Raw genomic sequence first — 13,243 nt, 5'->3', positions numbered from 1 at the left:
TGGATTACAGCAAGGAGTTCCATGTATTCTCATTTGCCTCTGAAGACACCATTGCAGCGGTTCTATTGCAAGCAGATGAAGAAGGTTCAGAACATCTAGTAGCAATTTTCAGCAAGAACTTGAGGGATGCTGAACTGAGGTATGATATTATTGAAAAACAAGCATATGCCCTTATCAAATCCTTGAAAGCTTTCCGAGTTTATATCTCGCATTCCAATATAATTGCATTTGTACCCTCTACTGCAATTAAAGATGTTTTAACACAACCTGATGCTGATGGAAGAAGGGCTAAATGGATTGCAAAGATGATAGAATTTAATATAGAACTGAAGCCCACCAAGTTGGTCAGAGGTCAGGGTCTTGCCAAGTTATTGGCTGAAGAAATTGCAGATCATTAGATATTGATTTCCTGTGCACAATTGCAGAAATCGGTCAGACAGATGAAGAAGAGGAAGTAACTGAACCAGACAGAAAGCAGTCAATGGCCGAAAATATAGCTTCTTGTGATTGGTATTTTGCAATAATTAATTTTTTGCTGAAGCTAGAAATCCCTTCAGAACTTACTCAAAGTCAAGCTAGGACTATAAAGCTTAGGGCAGTTAAATATTGTATTAATGAAAATCCGCTCTACTGGAGGGATCCATCTGGAGTGCTTTTGAGGTGTCTGGACAAAGAACAGTCAAAAGAAGTTATGCAACAATTTCGTTCCAGCATGTGTGGAGGGCACCATTATTGGAAAACTACAGCCCATAAGATTCTCAGAGCTGGGTACTATTGGCTCACCTTATTTTCTGATGTATTTTCTTTTGTTAAATCTTGTGACAGGTGCCAAAGATTTGAAGGAAAACAGCAGTTGAAGTCCTTGCCCTTAAAACCAATACTTGCAAAAGGACCTTTTCAGCGGTGGGGCTTGGATTTCATTGGAGAAATCAATCCACATTTCAGTGGCCAGCACAGATGGATATTAGTAGCCATTGGTTATTTCACTAAGTGGATTGAAGCAGTCCCTACCAGGAAGGCTGATCATAATGTGGTCATGAAGTTTTTGACAGAGAATATATTTACCAGATTTGGTTGTCCACACAAGTTAGTCACAGATAATGCAACAGCCTTCAGGGCAAAGGAATTGGTGGACATGTGTGATTTAATGGGTATTAAACTTGTTCATTCCACCTCATATTATCCTCAAGGAAATGGTCTGGCAGAATCCTCTAATAAAAGTTTGATCAAGATAATTAAAAAGCTGCTGGCAGACAACAAGAAAAATTGGGATTCAAAGCTTAAGTATGCACTGTGGGCTAACAGAGTGACCATTAAAAAATCCACAAGGAATTCTCCTTTCAAGCTGGTATATGGTACTGAGGCTGTATTCTCAATCCAATTAACTCTCCCTGTGGCAAAATTCCTTCTAGAAGAGCAAAATGAGGAAAAAGAGATGGCAAAGAGGATCACTGATTTAGCAGAGGTACATCAGATCAGAGAACCGCTGGTTGAAAACGCTGCAACACATCAGAAAAAAGATCAATGATGCTTTTGACAGGAAGGCAAAAACAGATAATTTTCAGGTTGGTGACTTGGTTTTGAAGTGGAATGCACTAAAGGAAAAGAAAGGCAACCATGGGAAATTTGATGCTTTCTGAACAGGGACTTTCATCATTTCACAAATTCAAGGGAACAACATCTTCATACTGAAAAGTATGGGAGGAGAAATAGTTTTTGATGGCCCAGTTCATGGGCGATTTTTAAAAGTTTATGTGGTTTAAGGTCCTTGGCCTTGAAAGCTGTAAATATTTGGTTTTTATCAGTTTTGTATAGGAAAAATAGACTCCATGCCCAATGAAACACTATGAATTTTGGCTAATTTGTTTTCATCTGGAAAGGCATTGATCTGCAGGGTCTTGAGACCTCACAGGGAGGATCTCATGCCTAGAAGGAGCCAGTGTTAGCTCTGCTATTGATCTCGATATTTAAAGGTCAAAATACATGTCTGATCGGGTTTTCTATGATAAAACAGGATTTGTAGTGGCCGGCCTGCCCTTTCCCCTTCACTCTGCTCATGTTCTCATAACTCCCCGTACCTCCGTTCCCTCCTTCCCCTTAATTCTAGTAGTATAGGGGCTTAACAGTGAGCTAGACAATCTAAGAGAACTTAGTGTTTTTCATATTCAATCCTCTTAGTGTTACGAAGGTGACTTACACTTTCCTCCCATGGTGTTTTTGGAATTTACCAGTGATGACTAGTTTCACTATGGAGATCGAAAGAGTTTATTCTTATTTTAAAAATATTTATTTTCTTCTTTACACTGCTCAAAACAAAGTCTAGGTACTTCTAGTTTTGGATATTTGAGTTGATTACCTCCTCAATATAATATCTTAGTTCCATTTTACTCTCTAACTCTTTATCACCCCACTATTTAATAATAATTGAATTTTGATGCAATAATATTTGTATTCTACAAAATGATCTCCTCCTTTAACTTCTAATGCTCTAGCAAAGTTGCTCATCTTTATGCCATTCCCACTTGAGTTGATTCTGGTTTTGGTTAGAGTTACAAGCAATTTTATGAAACCTTGTCTTCTATGTTATTTAACTTCTTATACATAGGATATCGATCTAATGCTTTTAATGGGAGAAATATATGCCTTGCTAAAAATGGTATAATATTAGGGTGTATTTCCTTAAATCTCAATAGAAATAAAATAAGTTACTGAAACAATAATTGAAATTGTTGTAACAATCACAAAAATTGGTATTATTCAATTTAATAGTTTTATCGATCTGATGCTCTAAAATGGTGCTATCTGCTAGACTTACTATAATAAGTCAATCTAGATAGAATGAGCAGATCTTGGATATTCTCTCTGCTTTCCAGGGATAGGCCTTGTAGAAAGCCATAGGCCTTTGCCTAATTATTAGTTGTTTTGGCAAAGTGGCCCCCCAAAATTGGATTTCTAGTTGATCAACAGGTTGAAAAATTATCCCAGATTATTTAATTATTAAATAATTAAATTAAATTGATTAATTAGTTGTTTAATTAAATTAGTAATAATTTATTAATTTTTAAATTACCTAATAATACTTGAATTATTATTGTTATTAATCATAATAATTATTAGTTTGTTACAAATTTTACTAATTAATTAAAAATGAATAATAATAATTAAAAATAACTTATTATACATTAAGATATAAAGACATGGAATATTTTCTTCTATAAGTTTATATAAATTTGTGTTATATAGTTTATTATAATAATTTTATCATGAGAATAGTCAATATATCCATTCAGAGTATTGAATTAAGTAACTTCTAGTTCCTTATTTTGGAAAAACTCAATCTAGTTAAAGTAAAAATATTCTAGATCCACTATATAATTCCAGTTTTAATGAAATATGTATTAAATATAATTTTGTGATGTTTTATTACATTTTTCTCAACATCCTTATTTACCCATCTTAATGGATATGGGATTGGATGATCACAAACTTCCAATCCAAATATTTTGACCAACTCTACTACAATAAGATTCGTCTATGACCTTAAGTCAAACAAAACATCAATCTTGGTCTTTCTAACATATATCTTAATATGGAAGAGCTTAGCCTTTTCACTCGCTTCCTATCACTGAAGGATACTTAGATTCATCTCCTTGTGCATTGATGTACAAAGGATCTTCTCATCCACATTTGATTTGCTTTCAACTTGATTTCTCGAATTAGTGGCCATGAGTTTTTTTTTTTTTAATTGGTTATGCTCTATATGAAACTTCCAACACTTCTCTTTTGGATGACCATCAATGTTATTTTTGCCCCTTAAGAAACCAATTTTCTGGCTGTGTAGAAATTATGCTTAAGACATTAATTTTTATTATGCATGTCACTTATTTGTATAATGTATCCTCATATGAAGGGCTTGAAGGACCTGACTTTTAACCCTTAATATTTAGTTGATATGAAAATCTCAAGATGCCATGTGATGTTGGATATAAATGTTGTGTGAAGAATGCCTTGAGAAATTAAAGATAATATGCCGTGCTTGACCGGAACTATTATTTGTAAATTAGAAGAAATTTAGAGGTAGGAACTTTAAACATAGGAGAGCTCTTTTAAGGAACTTTAACTTCATTCACATAAGTAAACAAAGACTTGCAACTTCATTACCATATTTAAAGAAATGAAGAAACATGATGACACATAACAGAGAAATTACAAAATCATACCCATCAATGTGTGGAAAACTCCTCATTCTTTCATTAATCATCAATTTATCAAGAATACAATTGCATAGTCTCCAGGTTCTTCAAAATTCTGACATTTTTTCTATAATTTTGCCTCTTTTTATACATCATGGGACAATTGGTAACTACCAAAACTGTCAAACTGCGTAACTATTTTCTAACTGGCTAAAGTAAAAGTCATTACAAAATATTACATTAGAGGGTAAAAGACACTTCATTTTCCTCAAGAAATAAGATAACAAAAAGTAACAAAATTTAAAGTATGATTGGTGATTGCTGCTCGTTGTTTGAATCTGTGGCTTGAGTAGAAGGTCCTGTTGATGCATCCTTGGTCTGCTCTATCATCCATTCTTTGCACTTTCTCCATAATGGTACATTTGACTTTGGTGCTTCCTCTAACTTGTCAAGTGCTATTCTGCAAGCTGTAATCCTACTATAAGTAGGCTTATCTGTAAACAGAGTCTTCACCATCTAGAGAAGCTTAAAATCTTTGTTAAGGTAGTTTACAATGGTGGCTCCCTTTAATACTGCTGTCTTTTCATGAGTGTTATCCACTTTGCTCTTTGCCTCAACTAGCAAAGTCTCATATGTCTTCCATGGCAACAAGTTTCCTTGTAGATCCTAGTAAGAAGGAAGTCCAACTCTGACTCTTTCATCAAACAGGATGTTAAACTTGGAAACTGCTTCCTTCATCTCATTTATCTTCTTCTCAGCGTTATTCCTATAAATATTTCTGACAATCATCTTATTGAAATCTATTGCACATAATGTTCTGTTTGGCATGTCATGCTCCTTCAATTTTGCAGTTGATTTAGAATTAATGAAATCTATCATCCTCTTTGTAAATTTTGATCTATCTAGATCTTTTTGTTTATTTTTCATGACCACCTCTTCCATGTCTCAGACTAGTGTTTTCTCTTCAGATATAATAACAAGAAATTCCCAAATGCCCTTGATAACCTCAATGACTTCATCCCATAGGATTTCCCTGGCTTGAATTAAGGACATATTGCCCTTCATTTTCTCCTTTAGCCTTTTGATTTCATCTTCAACCCTTAGGAGATCTTCCCTGTACTTCTTTGCATTATCTTTCTCCCTTCTTGCTTCTTCTTCACTCAAATTCAATAGCTTGCAAGCTGTTTCCAACTCTCTTTGGGCTTTCTTTACATCATGCTTAGCCATTTTAAGTTTTGTTCCCAACAGTAAAACCTGTGCTGCTGGTTCATCTGTGTTGGCTGGCATTACTGTTGTACAAACATGAGTGTCCACTTGTAGTTGCAGCTTGTCCAAAGAGTTTTTAAGTAAAGAAACTTCTTTAGTTTTCTGCAACACATCCTGTAGAATATTTTCCTTTTCATTTTCCACTTCAGCTATCCCTGCAGCAATGGGATGCTGGGATGCTCACCTGTAGGTAGATTCAACTTCTTTTTCAAAACCCCAATCTTTGACTTGGTAGATTGTAATAATTTCTGAATAGTAGGTTGATCATAAGGATTGACTATTTTTATGATAATTTTCTTTAGCTCATCCACCTGTGCATTCAAAGCTCTAGAGTTGGCTTTTTCCAACTTTAATCGCTAAATTACCTTATTTAGCATTTTTTTTGCTTTAATAGCTGTTGCATTTGTTTTATGTAAATCATTTACGATCAATAGCCTAGTTTGCATGTGCAAATTGTTTTTGTTAAGCATTGGAAGCTTGTGAGTATCAACAGTTAAATTCATAGTCTTGAAATTACTAGTGGACCCCATTGATATTTCAGTAGGATGAGAAAAAGCAATTTTAAGTTGGCTCCTCTCCAAATCCATAACATATAGCAATCTAGTTTGTTCAGGAGCAACTTGAGACTCATCTTGAGCTTCCATATTTAACTTTACCTTCTGATTTCTCTCAGCTGTCTAAGCAAACATACTTTGAATTAAAGGAACCTGATCATGAAGAAGTTCTCTGGAAGATGGGGAAGTTGGGGCACCTTCTGTTTCTCTTCACTGAATCACCAAGCCAGGTTGTGCTGAAGACATTGCATCCTGAAGCTTGGTCCTTTTTGCTGCTTCAGATTCTTCCTCATCTAGATCAATAACTTCCTCTCTAACCCTCCTGACACCTTTTTTTGTAATGCTAGGGGTTTCAATCTCCGTCCCCTGAGTGTTTTGCAAACTTCCATTTGCCAATTTCTCTGTTTCAGGTCTACTTTCATGTACAAAGGCTGAATATCCATTCTCTGTTCTTCTCTTTGAAATAATTTGATGAGGGTCATAAGCCCACTCAACCACTTGTAAAAGACAAATGTCATTCAACAATCTCTCAACCTCCTGGGCAGCTTGTCTGGTATTCACAATGAAGGGTCCCACTGCTTTAGGTAACTTAAAGAAATAACCTTTCTTCATAGGAACAAAATGAACTTGTTCTACATTCAAGCTATGCCTGGTAAATTCAAGGGCAAAAAGCCTCATTGGAACAAATTTGGGTAACTTGTAAGGCTTGACAGAGGCTCCATAAAGCCTAATCTCTGCATGCTCTTCAAAGATGAACCAATCTCCACATCTCACATCCTTACTTAATTGAAGAAATTCTTGACCTTTAGGGAGAAAAGTTGGGGGTGGAGTTCCATTCAAGATTTTATAAGCCACTGGAAGGAAAAAATAAGTAAACTCCAATAAACCAATATCTCCTGGATCACCCCTTATCAGGTCTGTCCAGAATACCACTGACTGCTTCTTTCTATTGATAGCAACAACATTTAGTCCCAAATTAGAAAAAATGTTCAGTATTCTGGTACATAAATAAATAAGTAATGACTGAAGGAAATTTAAAGGATCCATTGAGAGGCAAAGTCATAAATTGGGTATTGATAGTATCTACCCAGAATGCTGGAATGTCTAGTACTATCTCTGGCTTCATCATTAAGGAGAAAAATCCCAGCACAACTTTATCCACCTGCGTGGAGTCTTCTTTTCCTGGAATCTTGAAAATTACTTGCAAAACAGATCTTATGTCAACTGCAAATATTTCTAAAGAGAAGAGATTCCCATCTAGGGAGAATTGACCAGATTTAGGGGCCAGGGAAGAGGTGACATGAGAAAGTTCCTGAGGAGACATGTTATCATAATATGAAATCAGAGATTCTTCAGTAAAGGTGGTGTAAGTTACAGACACAGGGTAATTCAAAGCTTGGTGTATTAATTGTGAGGTTATTTGAAAAACACTCTTCCCTGACTGATTCATTACAAAACACTTCTTGGGGTACATTGCTGAGGCTAGCCATTGAATAAATTCAGGGAATAAATGAGTTCTAGGGACAAAAGTAGCTAAAACACCTGACTTAACCATTGCCATGAATATAAGAGACTTTTTATGGTTTAGAATGACCTCTTGATACAATGAAAGATGTTTAATTGTGCAGGGGGTATCAGAAATATCTCGTTCGACATCCATTAGTGGGGTATGGATAACTGATGAAGAACTTACTTGTTTGGCCATGGTGTCTGTAGATGACAGTTGCTGGTGAGAGTTGTTGATGACAGTTGCTGGGACGGTTGCTGACTCAGACTGCTCAATTGGATGCGAGGTTGCTTAGTACTAAAACAAAAGACTAATGCAACGAGGTTTTATTCATCTTTTATATATATGATAATCAAAACGGAGGGAAAACCTGTAATTAATGTAACTAATTAATGGAGTGGCAGATGAGGTGATGGGGTATGGTGGATGAGGTGGACAGTAATGAATGAGGGTGGCGGATGACGTGGAGGAGATGAGATGAAGTGAAACGATGGGGGTGGCCTGCTGCGGGGGTAGGGAGTGTACGGGAGGTTCATCGGGCTTGAACCCCTGCAGCAATCTCAGGTCGTAGATCTTAGTCAAACACCTTGACGTCATGGTCAATTGCGGAGGTTGAGCCTGAGTTATAACTCGTGCTCGTTGTTCCCCCGCAAAGCACTTTACCCGCTTCTTGAGCCCACGCTTGCTTATATTTTGTGATACCGCTCAAACTTTAATATATGGGTCGGGGCCTCAACTTATATCGGATTTGAATGCCATCAATAATATAAAATAAATCACTGTTTTCAGACTTTCACATTCTGTTTCGATTTTTTAAACATAATATTTGATTTTTTGATTTTTATTTTTTTGTGATAATATTGAAAATGAGATTTAAATGAAAATGGATGCTACAACAATTACAATGGTTGTAGTGGTTGTTGGAATATTTTCACAATTGTGTTGTGACTGTCATCTTTTTATATTCTCCCCTTTCCACTTTTTCCCCTCCTTAGAAGTGTCCTTGTGACAACTCCACCCATGGTTCTCTCATAACATGCATTGTAAATATTTTTACAAAAATAATGATAAACATTTGAAAAGGATATTGAGTCTAAGGGACACAAATTCTAGAGATGAGGAGGAGGAATTCTTTCTTGGGATGTTGAGGTTTTCTTGCGCAGAAAACCTGAATTATTTGGACAACCATTTAAAGGCTAGTTGGCGCATGATTTAATGGATTGATTTTTAAATTGAATGGGCTACAAAGGAAAGTATGCAAACCCATGTGCTTGAGAACCTTAATAAGAAAAGAGGACAATTTTTTTATGAGGGATGAGACTAGCTAAGGAAGTAAGGACGAGGATGGAAAAATCCCTACAGAATAAGGAAAAGAGGGTAGGAGAAACCATAGGGAATGGGATGCTGGCAACAATTGGAAAAAAGACACCCCATTGGAGCATCCATTAGGGAACATTTCAGTAGAAAGAAGAGAACAAGATGAAAGAGAGAGGGATTGGTCCTCTGGCTCCTTGCAGACTGTGTGTTGAGTTATTATTCTTTGGAGCCTTATAATAGCTTGGGGTCCTTAGAGGCTGTGGGTTGAGATAAGATCTTTGGAACCCTGGAACAACTTGGGTCCCTATAGGGTGTGGGTTGAGACAAAGTCTCTGGAGCCCTGTAATAGTTATATGCTTACAACCTTCACTTGGAGTCTGGAACCCTTGACATGTGGAAGGAGAGGTGGAGACCTTTCAGGAGTTCACCACGAACCCTTGATAGAGAATGGTAGTAGGAGCACCTACACCAACATGCCTGAAATTCCCTACCCGAGAACGGGGAATGCAAAAGGGCCAAGAACTCATTGGAGTGGGATTTGCCCAAGCTCAGGTGGGGTATCACCGTAGGGCGACTTAATATACCATCAATGTTGGGATGAAGGATTGGTGTTGATCTAGGGGTCTGCAGGACCTTTGAGACAGAGCCATGGTTGAAATGATCAGCCTTAAGGAGATCAGTGTAGAGTCGGAACATGCTCTCATGGCGATCGTGGAGGCCCCAGTCTGACGCATTACATAAGGCAGGGTATGGATCCCTTAGTTGAGCCATAGAAAATTTCGAGTGTAAGCTCAATTCGAAACATAAAGGTATGCCTTAGATTTATAACTCAATCTGGCTAAACCTTATCTTACCCTTGGAAGGTAAACCCTAAACATGGAAGCCCCGAATTGGTTGATGAGATAGCACAACATGGTGATTGGATGAGGGAAGTTGACATCGCCCAAAACTTCCATCCTGGTAGATCAATTACCCTACCCAAGGGATCACTTGGGACGATGTTGGTGGGATCACATGTGCCCAATTGAATCACATGTGCCCATGGGTACAAAACACTTCTTGGGGTACATTGCTGAGGCTAACCATTGAATAAAATCAGGGAATAAATGAGTCCTGGGGACAAAAGTAGCTAAAACACCTGACCTAACCATTTCCATGAATATAAGAGACTTTTTATGGTTCATAATAACCTCTTGATACAGTGAAAGATGTTTAATTGTGCCGGGGGTATCAGAAATATCTCGTTCGACATCCATTAATGGGACATGGATAACTGATGAAGAACTTACTTGTTTGGCCATGGTGTCTGTGGATGACAGTTGCTGGTGACAGTTGTTGATGACAGTTGCCGGGACAGTCGCTGACTCAGAGTGCTGAACTGGATGCGAGGTTGCTTAGTACTAAAACAAAAGACTAATGCAATGGGGTTTTATTTGTCTTATATATATATGGTAATCAAAACGGAGGGAAAACCTATAATTAATGTAACTAATTAATGGAGTGGCAGATGAGGTGACGAGGTACGGTCGATGAGGTGGACAGTAATGAATGATGGTGGCATATGACGTGGAGGAGATGACATGAAGTGAAACGATGGGGGTGGCCCGCTGCGGGGGTAGGGAGTGTACGGGAGGTTCATCGGTTTTGAACCCCCGCAACAATCTCAGGCCGTAGATCTCAGTGAAACACCTTGACGTCATGGTCAATTGCGGGGGTTGAGCCCGAGTTATAACTCGTGCTCTTTGTTTCCCTGCAGAGCACTTTACCCGCTTCTTGAGCCCACGCTTGCTTATATATTATAATACCGTGTTGTGGCCACAACCACCACCCTATCAAAACTTACCTTGGTAAGTTTTTAGATGGGTCCCCTAGAAGTTAATCTTGCATTTGTCCAAATGATCTGTTTTACCCGAGGGATTTAGCTCTATGGAGAGTGAAATCTTCAAATCACGAATGGTTGAAGCCCCCCTTAATAAATCCCTCGCATATAACCTTATTCAAGCCTCTCATTCATATGCTCATCGAGATTTATTTAACCCACAAAACCTTCCATCGCATCATTATTCCCGTCATAGCTCTTTATAGCGGAAATGCTCAAAAACATGCGTAAATCCCCTTTTCCGCCTATTGCAGTCAACACTAAGACTTAGTGTTCACCATCACCTTCCGGACCCGACAGCAGTATTAACCTAAATTCATATATTTCGGGTTCGGAAGCCATATCGCATATCGTAATCGGTGGGCCCCGGGGTTTATATATGTATGGCGCGTCACTATCCTCCGGACCCGACGTCATTATTAATTGTATTATATATATATCGGGTCCAGAGCTATATCGCATATCGCTATCGGCCAGGCCCAACTCTTATATATATATAAAGGTGCACCACTGTTATCGGACCCGATGGATTTATTAAACACTATATATTATATGTTTCGTGTTTTGGACCCATTGCTCTTCGCTATCGGCGGGGTCCGGGGTCTATATGTATGGCGCACCGTAATCACTCAGACCCGCCGATGATTATAAAGCCGGGCTTATAAATTTTCAAGTCCGGCCCAACGGCCAAACTCTGGTTTTCTCGTGTTTTCCCGTATTATTTGATAATATGCCGGGGTCAAAGTTTTTCAAAGAGGAGTCTTATGAGGTGGACCTGAAAGGTTTATGAACCACGACATATATGTATGTCCGGTCCGGCCAGTTGAAAGGCGCAATCGACATAGTTTCAAACCCAAACACATGGCACGATGCGATGCGATATGGCAGACTAGATAGAGTATAGGCCTTGTATATAATATTTCAGGTTCGGTCTTATGGCCGGACACGGGGTTTTCCCATATATTCTTGTGTTTTTGAAAAACATCGAAGTTGGAGCCTTTCAAAGGGAAATCATACATTGTGGACCTACCAATACTATTAAGTGCCATTTACATATATTTCGGGTCCGCCTACCTTGATCCTCCACCGTTGATCTACCCCTCATGGATCCAACGGTCCACGCAGATTTCGGGTGAACAAGTTGCTCGAGGAATACCCGCCCGAAAAGCGGTATCCTCTTTCCTCCTAGCTGCTACGTGTCATTTGAATAATGGAATCGGGGCCGACCTCGCAACACTGATTACCACTTATGACCCCTTCCGAAATACCATCCAGTTCTATGTTTTACAATGATTTTCAATGTAAACTGAGTTTTGCTTGCGGGACTTAATCGATGCGTGAATAAAAAAAAGGGAGCCAATTCTTTCACATTTATTCCTTCTGATGTTATAAACGCTTCATGAAGGCAAGATTGGTGTTTTTTAAGCATGTTTATCATATTTATATGAGTATGACTGATGTCGGTTATCTCTGCAGGCGAAGACTGAGAGAAGGTAAGCAAGGTCGAAGGACAGGGACATAGGCATCAAGTATGGCTCCAGATGAAAGATGCATGAGCGGATGTGTTCCATTCAAAGAAGCAGCCTTAGGTGTTGTCGGTTGAGTTCCATGCGTTGCCTGTGTATGCCTAAAGCGAAACTGCCCCAGATCTCATCACGAAGAGATGACACACAGTCATCATCCTCTAATCAACATCTATTCGTTTCACCAGGAAATGAAGCACTTTAGTGACAAGAAACACCTTCTACGTGTCAGCAGTGATACCGATGGCTCTACACCTGTTTATTCGGATCGGTATATTGAAAAGAACAGGGGAAGACGAAGGGTCGAGCCTTGAGGCATAAATATTACTTCCTGATAGGAGAGAAGGGCTTTTTTTTGGAGAAAGACAGCTTTGATTTATTGTGAATAAAGAGGACTGTTTGTTTCAAGAAAGAGCATGTTGTTTCAAATTTGTTTCCCTTTTCTCTCATATGTTTAGGATCAGTGTGTTGTTGCTGGCACGAAGATAAATGTGATTTGCTTTGTGTATATTGTTACCACCAGTTCATGGTTGTTCTTGGTTATTTGAATATAATTCAATAGCATTGATAATTCATGAAAGGTTGCTGATTTTAGACTTTGTTAAACATCAGTTGCAAGTGTTATTTGTATGGAAATGAATGTATATTCCTGTATAAGTAATTGTGATTAGAATTTAATACAGCTTTGTTCTTATGTGGACCAATAATTGATTCATTTGGACTTGGGATTTATATATGATGTTTAACTTCATTTTGTTTTGCTCCTGCAGGATAGATTAGGATGTTAGGACTAGATTAGAGTAGTTAAAAGTAGTGTAGATAGGATTTAATACATAGTGGTTAGCTGTTTTATTTTGTTGATTTAATTAAAGTCTTCTTCCTAGAAGCCATCTTTTAACGCATTTAACAGTTTACGGGGTCCCTTCAAGCCCGTTGGAACTAGCCATTCCAAATGAGAGTAGGCCTAATTGGGGTCCGTGATCAGGGTATTTCCCCTTGTTGGT

At 38.1% G+C, this 13,243-nt stretch overlaps 1 protein-coding gene across 1 annotated transcript in view; it reads left to right on the top strand.

Moving 5' to 3' along the window:
- Positions 1–12,632, top strand: part of LOC149183405 (uncharacterized) — a 50,035-nt gene extending 37,403 nt beyond the window's left edge. Inside the window, exon 2 of the mRNA XM_089417104.1 lies at positions 12,193–12,632. Coding sequence (XP_089273230.1) covers positions 12,193–12,213 — 21 coding nt within the window. The 3' untranslated portion in view covers positions 12,214–12,632. The remainder of the gene's footprint in view (positions 1–12,192) is intronic.
- The last annotated feature ends 611 nt before the right edge of the window (positions 12,633–13,243 follow it).

This window comes from Pinus tabuliformis, chromosome 3_2, assembly GCF_031772625.1.
Source record: "Pinus tabuliformis cultivar Carrire ecotype Pingquan chromosome 3_2, CPIR1, whole genome shotgun sequence".
Taxonomy (NCBI): domain Eukaryota; kingdom Viridiplantae; phylum Streptophyta; class Pinopsida; order Pinales; family Pinaceae; genus Pinus; species Pinus tabuliformis.
The sequence above is the reverse complement of the archived record's forward strand: the minus strand, read 5'-3'. Positions and strand labels throughout refer to the sequence as shown.